The sequence below is a fragment of the Xenopus laevis genome, chromosome 7L (genome assembly GCF_017654675.1).
Source record: "Xenopus laevis strain J_2021 chromosome 7L, Xenopus_laevis_v10.1, whole genome shotgun sequence".
In the NCBI taxonomy this organism is placed as follows: Eukaryota; Metazoa; Chordata; class Amphibia; order Anura; family Pipidae; genus Xenopus; species Xenopus laevis.
In genome coordinates this window covers 65,080,349-65,093,856 of record NC_054383.1, presented here as the reverse complement: position 1 = coordinate 65,093,856, position 13,508 = coordinate 65,080,349, and the positions used below count along the sequence as shown (strand labels likewise).

Sequence of the window (13,508 nt, the reverse complement as noted above, 5' to 3'; positions counted from 1 at the left end):
TAAGAGGAGTAAGCAGACGCACTGTAAATGGGCAGGGAATTAGGGTAAAAGTGAAGACAGGGAAGAACAAATAGGGAGTATATAAAAATGACAGAACCTAAGATTTTTGTGTCTTCGCTGTGTATATATAAGCATGCAAGGTGTGTATGTATAACTTTATATATGCTGCATTGACTACCTAAGGAAGGCCATAGACAAGCATATTTTTCTTTGGTCATACTTGAGTAATATGTATATGTATTTTAACAGAAGCATTTAAGAGAAAAATACATTCAGTGGGATTCTGAGTTAGTGTAGGGAAGGGGAAATAGGAAAATCCCATTTTGGGAAAACCACGGGAAACTGTTTCATTTGCACCTTGCATCTTCAATACTGTCCCCCAATTTTCATGGAATGGAATGTCACATAGTGATGGGCGGATTTGTTCCGTTTCGCCATGAATTTCGTGAAAAAATTCACAAAACACAGATTTTGACGCCGACAACAATTCGGCGCCCATTAAAGTCAATGGGCAGCAAAATTGTGAATTTATTCATCGGCGGCGAAATATGGGAGTTCGCCGTGAATCACCCATCACTAATATCACATTAATCCTTATTTTTTTTTCTTTAGGTATCACTTCATTAGGATTTTGTACCTCTCAAATAAGATATGTTATCCTGTGAGTTAAGATTTTTTTTTTTAAATGTGTTATTACTTCAAATAATAATAACGTGTGAGTTATTTTCAACAGAGGGCAGTAGCAGTGCTTTCTTCCTCTCAATGGTTCATAAAACTTCATTTCCGACCTCCAGTGATGAGCGAATATGCTGAGATTCACTTTGCCTGCAAGTTCAGGGTGAATTACTTCCCTGCTCGGCAAGTTGATCCTAGCTCCTGCAGAAGAAAATGAAGAAGAAATGACAGGCAGTGCAAGCCGGAATCCCTGAAAGAATTTGCTGTGAACTTTTGCGGTGAATTCTCCAATGGCAAATTTTGCACCCAACCCTACACATCTTTTTTCAGTTGCCTGTATGGGCCTCTGTATACTTGAAATTCAAGGGCTTGGACCAGGTTCGGGCTCACCATGATCATCCTGTAACCTCATATACTGGCCACTATGTTTAAGTTTCTGGTGATGAGTCACCACCATCAAGCCCTCCACATACTGTATAACTTGGTGATATGTAAATGACTACACACAGTGATTACACAATCAAGAAATCTGCAAAAGCCAGAGGCAAGCATTGTGGGTGATTGCTCAGCAGTTTTACAAAAGTGCTTTAATTTCTCAGCTTTTGGTATGTATTTCTTACTGTCTTGATTCTTTTTAACTTATAGAGTCATCCTATATCTTGTGTCTACTAATCTGAAAACATTATTTTAATAAACCTTCTGTAATTTAAACCCATTGTGATTTACAGTATGTAATTATGTGTTACCATTTCCCAGTAAAATGAGTGTATTAAATACATTGTATGCTCTTTGGGGACCCATAACACCAACTTGCATAGGGGTTTGGGGCAAGCGACTTAGGAGAGGTCCATGGATTCTGATCCCTATAGGTTACACATGAGTGGTGGCCAGTTCCGTGTTGTAGCTCACATCATTCCCAACTTCAATCAAGTGATCCCTTTTGTGTCCAAATAGAAAGGGTTACCATGAAAAGCAAGATGCAGGTAAAACTGTGCCTGCGAAAAATGTGTGATAGTAAAATTAATTAGTGAATTAGATAACTGTGAGAATAGGACTGGCCAGATCAGGGATGACTTTGACATAGTTGGTTACTTTTAGGGGTTTATTTACTAAACCTCGATTTTTTTCTGGTTGAGGTTTTTTGGTCAAAAGCTGCTAAAAGTCTGAATCCAAAAATCCGCCTTCTCAGACCTGCCAAGGTCATGTAGAAGATGGCATTTGTCCCTTTTACAATTTGAAGATATAGTGATCTGCACTGGGTTTTGTCCGATAATCTGAAAAATTTGGGTTTTCGTGTGATAACCCAAAAAAGTCAAATGTGAAAAAATTTGTACAATTCAAGTTTTCGCTAATTTTTTGAGTTATTTTATTGATAAATAAGATAAAATAACGGAAGCGGGTTTGGTCAGATTTGTTTTAATAAAAATATAACCCCCTAAATGCGTTATAATATATGGACAACTAATACCTGTTCTGTTAAAGGACAGGAGACTTTGTAGTACATTTAGCAACAAACATTTTAATGTAATTTATATATTGACATGGGTAAGCACAGAAGGTTCTTGTGTTTATCTCAACCCTTAAAATATACTGACATGGGTAAGTACAGAGGATTTCTTGTGTTTTTGCCAACCCTTACAGTGTAGGGTACTGGTTTCTGGAATATGGTAGATTAATTGATACCTGTTTTCTATATCCATTGGGGGCACAGAAAATAAGGGGTAAATTAGATTAAACCCCCTTAAAGCAGACCTGTAAGTCAGCCATACAGCTATATAATAAAAGTTTTTCAAACTAAGCATGAAACCCATTTTTTAATAAAACACCCATACCTAAGTGTAAACATACATAGCATAAACATATTTTGAAAGATCAGCATGTAGACTGCCTCCATGCCTGAGGCATAGCAATTACTTTTACTTTCATTTCTGCACTTCTGCATTTCTGATGCCACCGACCTCCTCACATGCACCCCTTCCTCCAACTTTCTATAATTGTGCAGGCTAGCCTTGGCATTGACATGGGCATCAGGTTCCCCATTCGGACACATACAGAAGATTTTGGGATGATGCAAAACGTGCCTGAATAACAGTTTCCAAAAAAATGGCTCCTTGCTGTGGTTGTGATTCCATGGCAGAAGGAAACATAGTGGCCATTAGACACAGTTGCGCCAGATGCAGTGTGCAATGACAAATCAATGTTGGGAAAAAATGGTGTGTTGTGTGAAAAAGTGCACTTTTCTCACTGCATTAGGGTAAGTGAATGAGTCCTATAGTGTATATATATTTATATAGTATAAGTGAATTAACTAACTAACATGACAGAAAAGGTTTAGAATTATTTTTTAGGGTGACAGGTCCCCTATAAACCTTGGAAGTCCAAGCGTTAAATATACACATGTTCTTTTTTTCATTTTGACATGTAAAATCAAAGCTCATTAACAGACTCCCCTAGGCCAGAGGGTCCCCGTGCCCACCCCTTCGTGAGTGTGCCTTCTGTGGTGTTTATGCAAATGGACTGTAGATGTCACTGTGCTCATACTTATACTGTGCATACTTTCTGGTAGCTTAAAAGTGAAAGCTTACTGTTGTGTAATGCCTGCAGGACTCTGCTAATAAAGCACTGTTATACTCTACTCATCCACGGTTACCCAAAACATAACAATTGGCGACAGAATGGCTCTTTTACCTCTGCAGCAGCCTGGACCATTTCTTCCAAACCCTGGTGAGCCTACCATACCTTTTACTGCTTGGATCCGTAAGTTTGAAAAATAAATCCTGCCAACGTGGACAACGTAATGGTGAATCCACAGAACAATTTGTAGCAGCTTTGAGAGAGCTGGTTATTACCTGTGAGTTTGGGACTCTAACAGATGAAATGCTAAGAGATCAAATAGTGGAAAAAACAAACTCACCTCGCATTAGAGAAAGACTGCTCCTAGAGCAGGATTTAACCCTTGCAAAGGCTATTACAGTTGCTAGCCAAATTGAAACAGCAGTGGCAGAGGCTAAAACTCTCAGGGAACTGCTGGGAAGGTACAGACTGTGAATTCAGCACTGTGGCCTAATAATGTCACAGGCAAAATACAGTGCTAAGGAAAGGGATTCACCTACACTGCAAAACCGTGCAGCAAATACAAATAGAAAATACTGCTTTCGCTGTGGTTCAACACAACACACTGCAAATCATGTTACATGTCCTGCAAAAGCTTTACAGTGCCGCAAACGCAAAAAAGTAGGACATTTTGCTAAGATCTGCCGTAGTTCTGCTAAAGATGTTCATGAAGTCACTACTACAAATGTCACAGTATTAAGTGTGGATATAGCTGACACATTTATTCCAGACAAGTTTATATGCACTGTCGGTGTCATTACTGCTTCTGCTGACAAGGGGCACTCCATTAACCTGATGCTTGATACAGGTTAAGCTGTTTCTATACTACCAAAGGATATTTTCTTGAAATACTTTGCAAAAGATCCACTTGTTGTACCTGCCCTGAAAATGGTCAGTTACTTAAATGATCCAATCCCTGTGCTTGGTTGCTTGCCAGTGACTGTACAATTTGAATCAAATACTGCAAAATGTGACTTTTACATTGTGAATAAGGGTACTGCTATACTTGGAAGGGATCTCTTTGCTGCATTAAACCTACAATTAGTTGATGGTCTCATTACTACAGCAACAGTTCCTGCCACACAGCCAGTGTCTTAAATTTCACCACAAAGCAACACTTCACTGGGTTGTGCAAAGAACTTTGTACACAAAGTTAAGTTGAGACCAGATGTAAAACCACTACTATTTCCTGATTCAGCATGGGTAAAACTTGCTATTGATATTGTCGGTCCTTTTACAAATTTTCCTATAGACTTCATATTTGCTATAACCTTGATAGACTATTACAGTAAATGGCCTAAAATTGCATTTGTTTCTCATATAACATCAGCTACAGTAATAACATTTCTGTCTACAGTCTTCATCAGAGAAGGTAATCCAAAGGAGTTAATAGACAACGGACCACAGTTTGTCTCATATGAGTTTGAATCCTTTCTGAGAGAGAGGAATATTGTGCATAGGAAATCTTCAGTGTATTACCCACAAGCAAATGGACTAATCAAATGATTCAACAGAAGTATGAAAGATGCACTACAGACAGCAAATCTAACTGGGAAATCTTGGAAAGTATTTACAACAGAGTTCCTACATAACTACAGAGCAACGTGCCATGCAACAACCCAATCATCTCCAGCTGAATTATTACATGGCAAACAGATGCGCACTAAGTTACATGTTGCAGACATCAAACAAAATCATCTACTGCTGACATTGTGAAACGTCAACAAGCCAAATGCAAGACTTTTACTGACAGAAAACGTGGTGCCAGAGAAGTACACTTTCAGCCTGGATCTTTAGTCAGAATTAAGAAACCAGGAATACTGAAACAAGGACAATCTAAATTTACTACACCACTTGAAGTGAGACGCCAGCAAGGACCATACACATATGAACTGTCTGATGGATGCATATGGAATGCAAGTTGTCTTGCACCTGTTAGATATGACTTTGGAGAAGCTCCATTTGATGAAGGACATTTTCCTATTCCTGATGTCAACTACAATAGGCCTGAAGAAAGTGAACCTATAAGGCATACTGAGAGAATCAGAAAACTACCTGCATGGACCCAGGACAATGTGATGTGAATAATGTATATTATTGCTTTAAGATGCATTGTTGTTGTTTATTATATTTGTCCAAATGCTTTCCTACTATAGGGGGAATATATGGTGTTTATGCAAATGGCCTGTAGATGTCACTGTGCTCATACTTATACTGTGCATACTTACTGGTATCTTAAAAGTGAAAGCTTATTGTTGTGTAATGCCTGCAGGACTCTAATAAAAGCACTGTTATACTCTACTAATCCTATGCTACCCAAAACATAACACCTTCCCCCCTCGCAAGTTTGCACGTGTCGGTTCCCGAAGGAGCACTGGGAATTTACACGTGCAGGAGAGTTACAGAGCTTTGCGTCCCAAGTTGTCCTGAAAAAAATAAAATGCGTCTTGCCACATATCCAGGCTTGCTCAAAATAGCTAAATGAATTACAAAGTCAAATTAAAAAAAAAGGGAAAAGACTAAATAGGACTAAATAGGAAATGAAAAGAAAAGGTATGGTAGACTTTAAAAGTTGTCCACTACAAAAGGTAGATGTTGTGAGATTAAAAATAAATCTAAACCTTTACTGGCACAATAAATGTATTAAAATAAAGTCTACCATACCTTTTCTTTTCATGTCCTATTTAGTCCTATTTAGTCTTTTCCCTTTTTTAAAAAGTAGATACTGAAATTTCATTCTTTTACAGAATATGCATTGCATCATGGAAAAAAACATTTGTTGCTTCTGAATATTTATCCCACTACTGACTAGAGTGAACATTTTTGTGGGCAGGGACATCCTTTGCCATACCTATCTATACCTCAGGGATTAATTTCATTTTCATTTATGAATGTTCATTCCTACCAACATTTAGATAGAAGACATGGTTCTTCTATGCTTTAAAATGTTGGGTTATGCTTTCTAGCAGAAGTACATAAATTATCGAGGGTATAATGTACCTGTAGTTGTAAAATACATGGATATTTGAAATCACCATGGAGTAACCCTTTGACTAACATGACTTTAAAGGGCAGATCAACCCCATAATAAAAATGTGTCTAACAACAGAAAAGATAATTCTAAGTAACTTTTAAAAAATGCTTTTAAAGTTGTTTGTAAAAACAATTGCTAGCAGCATTTGTCTTAAATTGTATCACCAGTCTGAGTCAACCATCTCAGGTAAGGGAAACAATTATGCTATGTTAGTTTCCCTTTAATGCATTGAATAACTATGGATGACTCAATTTTGGGATTTTGCTCATATTTAAATATTCAAATGAGGCTTCACATTGGGTTCAGTAATTGCCAAATGTGAAGAGTAGGATTCAGTATTTGACCAAATCCAAAAATAACATTAAAAAAAGTCAATAAATGCAAACTGTCATGATAAGTTTTTTTGTGTTTGTATTTAACTCTGTAATGCATCAGGTGCATACCTGATCTTTTTGGGAGAGAAGGCAAACTGATCTGAGCAGGTAGTATCCGGATTTTCCTTCCTCGTCTCCCTGTAGAAAACCTGTAAGAGCTATTCGCGCAGCACCTAAAGATAAAGTGCATTCTTTGGTCAGATCTGTTACAATGTATTGCAAATGAATTTTTAAAAAACTAGTAAAAAGTGCCTCTTATACAGTATGTCAGCTGTTTGTGCTTCAAACATTTTTGTACTGTTAAATCCAATGTTCTTTTATGATTTTTATAATGTGAATGTATGATGCTAGAATCACATACTTTTCTGGGTCAGAAATGTAGGATAGCCAGTTGTCTTGCAAATTACAAGGTACATCTTCTGAAGCACTTTACAGAGTAAGGGGATACAAATACAATACATTACCTGCTGGTTTGTTGGAGATTTTTTTCCTCATTTCCATGGCAAGAAGAGTTCCTAAGTCACTGGCCATAATACAAATGTCAGGTACTGAGAAGATTCCTTGTGTCTGTTCACATGCCTAAAATACAACAAAGCCAGGTGTATTGGAAAATCTGAATAAGTAGATTTTTTCAAAGCACTATATAAAAGCTTTGCTTTTATGTTTACAGGGAACAAGGATGAAACAAGTCAAGATCTATTTAAAATGTACTAGTGCCAATATTGTACCAAAATGTTATATAATGCTTACTTCCCTTACTGCTGCGGATACTGACACAACTAATTACACAGCAAAAAAAAACTTCCGTCATATCTACCGACCTAAATATACAATGGGTTAGCCATGTGTCTTTCCAGACTAATTTCATGTTACTTCTGTACATGGATTGGATTAGGTTTCCAATATACAGATGAGATTATGCGTATCATTGCTTCCAACTAGATATAATTACATTTATTACCGGTAAGTAAAAAAACATTTTATGTGCTGTATGGAAAAAGAAACATCATAACTGCACTTAATAACCACTGTCATTAAAATTTAGTTTGATAACACACAAAAATCATCCAAAAGAGTAAATATGGCAAGCAGAGTTCATCTAATATGAATCCAATATGGATCCAACAGCATCCTATATCTGTAGAAATGCACAGACGGATTCCATTTAACTAAATGACAGGCTGAATTGCCATGATCAGGTGTTGTTCTGCTGATGAAAAAAAAGGTCAACACAGAATATACCCCAAAATTGCCCAGTTTCATTTTGAAGCATCCTATAGAAAGTCATAAAGCACATCCTGTCTCTTAGATAAGTTTAAGGGTACCCCTCATATGCTATTCAAAATGAGCAAGTATTAATTAATAAATGATATATATTATTCATATGTCTACTCTTCATCTATAAATAACATTATATACATTTTTAATTTAGCATCTGTATGTGTTTCTTGACAGTTGTTTTACAATGTGAGTGGGCTTGCAGCCAAGGGATGTACAGCTTTGCTCTGCTTGGAGGCACCTGAACAGTTAAAAACTAAGCAGGATGTGAAATTCAGCTTTGGCTGATTGCATTCAAAAGACCACTTCATTTAACCCTTTAAGGGCTAGTAAGCCTAAAGAGCAGATAAATAAGGGGATTGCTATTGGCATTGCACATATTGTGTCAGAACGATCTTGCATGTCTAATTACAAACATTCTGCATGCAAGGTTTTTACAACTTCATTAAAATAGTTTTGGATTCATAACATGGAATTCATTTGTGAGGTTAGATGTGTGTGTGTCTTGTTTTGTTATTATGTTCACTGCAGACTCAGTATTGGCCTGCAGATTAATAGTGTTCCCCAGGGAAACAGTGGGGACTTTTTGTACTGTGTGTGGGTGGCACTCTGTAAAAGGAATCATTTTGCTTTACAATAAAGCCTGTGTATGGTGTTCAATTACTTTTGCTACACATTCTATGAAATCAGACTTTTTCTTAACAATTTTATACTGTTACAAATATATCAAATATACTGAACCTGGAGGAACACAGGAAGGAGGCCATACAAGCCCTGCTTCTGTTGCACAGCTGTCATAAAAGGACAAGATTGCTTATACTCCTGATATTGCTTCCCCAAAGTTTCCCAGGCAGTAAGTGGACACAGGAGAGAGCATGATGGCGGTGTGTTATATTGAGAATTCTGAGGTGCCACAACAGGTTCATCTGGACTCTTGGTTGCCAGATTAGTGTCCAATTTATTATCCACCTCATTCTCCTGGGTGACATGCTTATTCATCTGCAAAATATGGAAAATGTTACTGCTGCAAAGCAATAACAACATTCATTGTCTCTTATTTCTGATCTCTATAGCTAAGTGGTTCCCAAACTTTGGGACTCCTCCCTAGGAGGGCTTAGAGCAGTAGATGGGGACTCCACCCAAAAACTGTTTTTTCATAATGAAATAAAATGTTCACCTTTACATTAACTTTTAGGGGCAGATTTATCATGTGTCGAATTTCGAGGTGATGGGAGTTTTTTTAAACTCCCATCACCTCTAGATTTGAATAAAAATAGACCAACCGAAATTTATTTTAAAAAAATAATTTTTTTTAACTTTGGGTGAATAGGTTGTATTAGATAGTTCAATTCGAATTTGGATCGTATTCGATATTTTTAAAAAAAACCTCCAAATGACCACCAAAAAGTCCACCAAATGACTCTAAATAGGTTCTAGGAGGTCCCCCATAGGCTCAAACAGCAATTCAGCAGGTTTTAGATGGCGAAAAGTCGGTCTAATTTTTAAAGAGACAGTACATGATAAATTTAGATATTAGAATTTTCGAATTTTTTTCAAATTCGATTCGAATTTGGACTATTCCTAGTCGAAGTAGTCGAAGTCGAATTTTCTCTTTGACCTTTGATAAATCTGCCCCTTAAAGTGAGAGTGATATTCTGAGACAATTGTTTTTCATTTTTTATTAATTGTGTTTTTATAATTATTTAGCTTTTTATTCAACAGCTCTCCTGTTTGCAATTTCAGCAATCTGGTTGGTAGGGTGCAAATTTCATCTAGCAACCATTATCTGATTTGAATAACAGACTGGAATATAATTAGGGGAGGATCTGAATAGAAAGTTGAGCAATAAAAAGTAGCAATAACAATATATTTGTAGACTTTCAATGGGGTCACTACAGTGTCTGTACTAGAAGGCACACACAGATTGAATTTTGGCACAGAAGGTGTTTGCATTTTTGTACTAAAATCCGGTCTGTGTCTGCACACAGGTCAACGCAGTTCCTGTTAGTGCAGACACCAGAGGGGGCTGAAGCTAGCAGTCATGCTGTTTCTTCGCCTGTGATTTTATGGATAGAAGCCAGGACTGTAGGGTAAAACATTAAACGAAGGCTATAAGACCCTCGCCTTCCTGTCACCTGACAGTCCACTATAGAGATGAAACAAACAACTGTTAGGTAGCGCATGTTGATAGGGGGGGATGACCAAGAAAAGAAAATCCTGGTTAGTATAATAAGGGATAATACATTGTTAATGGCAATGGTAGATTCTATCCAATGATCATGCCGAGAGAGCCTATGGAATCATAACTGGTGATTTAGTATCACCTCTGGTCTAAGCGAGGCATACAATCTAAAGAGAATGATTCAGTAGACCAAACAATAAGAAAAATTCTTAAGGGAAATTCTATTAAGATCAATGATATCAGAAAGCAGAGTGTGAATGAGAAGCATTGGGTTCACTTTCATTTCTGTTGGATTTATTCTTCTACTTTTTCTTTGTATATAATGTAAATATTATAGTGTCATTCTGATATGCAATGATTTTGTTTTTCTTTGTAAATGTTTTTTTAAATAAAAACTCTCTATCTGATAGACATTGTAACCAGCAGTGCTGCCCTGCTTATAGCTGAGATTTTAGCTATACAGATATCTATACAGGTAGTGCAATGGCACTAATGGTGCCAAACAGCAGCACATTTACCTGCTGTGCCAGGCCCAAGCAACACAATTGCAACACTGGGACTGGGGCCATGGGCAGAGGGAACTCCAAGGACTGTGTCCGTTAGGAAAAATATAGTTCTGCCCAGTCAACGGACAGATGGAAAAAGACTGCCAGGTAACAGGAAGGGGAGGGTTTATACATAGGCCCGAGAACCAGCCCCATGTCTTTTAACTGTAAAAACACTTTTGTGTTTAGTTTTGTAGGGACTTGGGAAGTAAGCCCTCAGCCCATGGTAGACAGGGAGATTACCTTTATACTAGAGCCAGACAGGCTTAAAATTTTATCATCTGTATTTTGTTTTTCATGTTTAGAAAAGCCTGAAATAAACTGACTAAGAGACAGTAATACTGCATTGAACTGTTTGTGCCTGTGTTTTGGGTGTCTGGGAACATTTGCCATGGACTAACCCAGTGCTGTCCAACTTCTGTGGTACCGAGGGATAGAATTTTCCTGGCTTCATGGTGGAGGGCCAGTTTTGACTACTCCTTATTTTTAAACCACACCTATGTTACCACAAGACCATGTCCACATTAATGGTGGTAGCACACCAAAAAACCAAATGGTTAGTGCTCACTGCAGGGATATATCACTCATCACTCATATGTGAAAAAAGTTAAATCATATTAAGACATAAGCTTAAATCCATATGGCTCATCCTCCCCATTGATAATACAGCAATCCCCCAGTCAGGGGCCCCTAACAATAAGTTTTAAATGCAACAAACCCCAAAACAAATACCAGGCTTATGTTCCATGGGCAGAGCAGGTCACACACATGCAGATTATGGCACACACAGGCAGAGTAGGACAGGCAAAGTATGGCACATACAGGGAGCTGAATAGGGCAGGCAGAGTATGACACACACAGGGTGCATAGGGCAGGCCGAGTATGGCACACACAGGGCGCATAGGGCAGGCAGAGTATGGCACACACGGGGAGCATAAGGCAGGCAGAGTATGGCACACACAGGGAGCATTGGCAAGGCAATACAGAGCAGGAGGCAGAGAAACCTATGAGGATCACTTTAAGATGTACTACATACATTGACACAGTGCTGGTGCACTTTCAGCAGATTGTATGAGTGTGAACAGTACAGGGCTTTAGGGGTGTGAACAATAGATGTGTTACAAGTGTGAACAATGCAGGGGGGATTACACGTGTGAACAATACAGGGGATTAGTCTGAATCTGAGGTTTAAACAATGCAGGGGCCAGTTAATCTCTGCAGTGATACCTTTCAAAGTTTATACATGCTAAGAAGACACAGCAGACAGACTTTCCTGTGGGGAGCCACACCAGGGGGTTCGCGGGCCGCATGTGGCCCGAGGGCCACCAGTTGGACAGCCCTGGTCTAACCCAAGGAGACCACAATACCACTACCTGAAATTGCTACTATATATTTTAAAGTTTCTTACAACTACATTTCTTTCATTAAACAACCAAACTGTTTTTGGGTGTACAACCAATTTAAGATTTTATTTTATCATAAAACCATTATACATTTTAAATAATAATTGCATGTATTAGTATTTTAAATATATAATATTTAGTCTGCATTCAAACTTTTTGTAGATGTGCTACTAAGCAGACCTACATAATAATATTGTTTTTTGAATATTTAATACTGGTTTTAAAAATTATACTTAAAGGGGTTGTTCACCTTCAAACAACTAGCTGTTTTCAGATAGAGCACCAGAAATACAGTAATTACTTTTTCCAATAACTTTCTATTTTCTATGGGCTACTGTTTTTCTAATATTGAAGTGTAAAGTGTCATTCTTCGCTTTCTAAAGCAACTCTGGGAGGGGGAACAATCTAAAAACAACTGAACTGACAAAAGTTTTTAGAAGGTGAACAACCCCTTTAAAAGTTGTACTTAGGTAAAATGCAAACTCAAAATGTATGTAAAGCTATCCCAGAAACATTTCTAAAGCTCTTTTTACACAAAACAAAAATCATATTCCTCTTGTTTGCCAGTGGCAAATTACTTTATTTGTAAAAGTGGAAAAAAAAACAGAGTGAAGTGATCGACTGCCCACTCGGTAAGCAAGGACTTTCCTCTTCAGATTAGGATGTTATATACAACTTAAACTATTTTCTTTAAAAGCCTTTCTGTTCAAAACATTGCCACAGTCTATCAAGAATATTCAATAAATTAAAAACTCTCTGCATAGAACGTACTGATTCTAGTCTTGTTAAACCTGAAGTTTCAGTTAGTTCTGTGAAGAATTCTTGAACTTTGCCAAGATAAACAAAACCCTGACCCTGTCACAAACCATTAGCTACATTAGCCGACTTTGAGTTTTCATATGTATCACAAGAAAAGGTTAATTTACCTGAGACACAAAGATTGCACCTCCCAGATCAGATTAACGACAAACTGTGGAGTGTAACCTGTGCACCAGGCAGCAGACTTCCTGACAGAAATGCAGAAGTGGATCTTGGAAATGGGCGTGTGTGTGTAGAAATATACATCAGAGCATGTCCAGGAACAAACTTTACAGTTGAAGTGACTTTGCAATACTCAGACAGGCATGGGTTTATTTGATTATAAAAGTAAAATATTATCCAAACACAGAAGTTTTGTAAATCATTTTCTTAAAGGGATACTGTCATGGGAAAAAGATTTTTTTTCAAAATGAACCAGTTAATAGTGCTGCTCCAGCAGAATTCTGCACTGAAATCCATTTCTTAAAAGAGCAAACAGATTTTTTTTATATTCAGTTTTGAAATCTGACATGGGGCTAGACATATTGTCAATTTCCCAGCTGCCCCAAGTCATGTGACTTGTGCTCTGATAAACTTCAATCACTC

General features: G+C 37.6%; 1 protein-coding gene across 3 annotated transcripts in view; it reads right to left on the bottom strand.

The window, feature by feature from the left end:
- The window catches only part of wdfy4.L (WDFY family member 4 L homeolog), a 167,917-nt gene extending 154,784 nt beyond the window's left edge, over window positions 1-13,133 (bottom strand). The window contains exons 1-4 of one of the 3 annotated variants that reach the window (XM_018225614.2): window positions 13,031-13,133; window positions 8,716-8,973; window positions 7,161-7,275; window positions 6,766-6,869 (exon numbers count right to left, since the gene is read on the bottom strand). In XM_018225614.2, the coding sequence (XP_018081103.1) occupies window positions 6,766-6,869; window positions 7,161-7,275; window positions 8,716-8,973 (477 nt within the window). In that variant the 5' untranslated portion in view covers window positions 13,031-13,133. Of the gene's footprint in view, window positions 1-6,765; window positions 6,870-7,160; window positions 7,276-7,657; window positions 7,794-8,715; window positions 9,075-13,030 lie in introns of those variants that run through there. The other 2 variants (XM_018225612.2, XM_041569128.1) reach the window with 2 other exon arrangements.
- Between the last annotated feature and the right edge of the window lie 375 nt (window positions 13,134-13,508).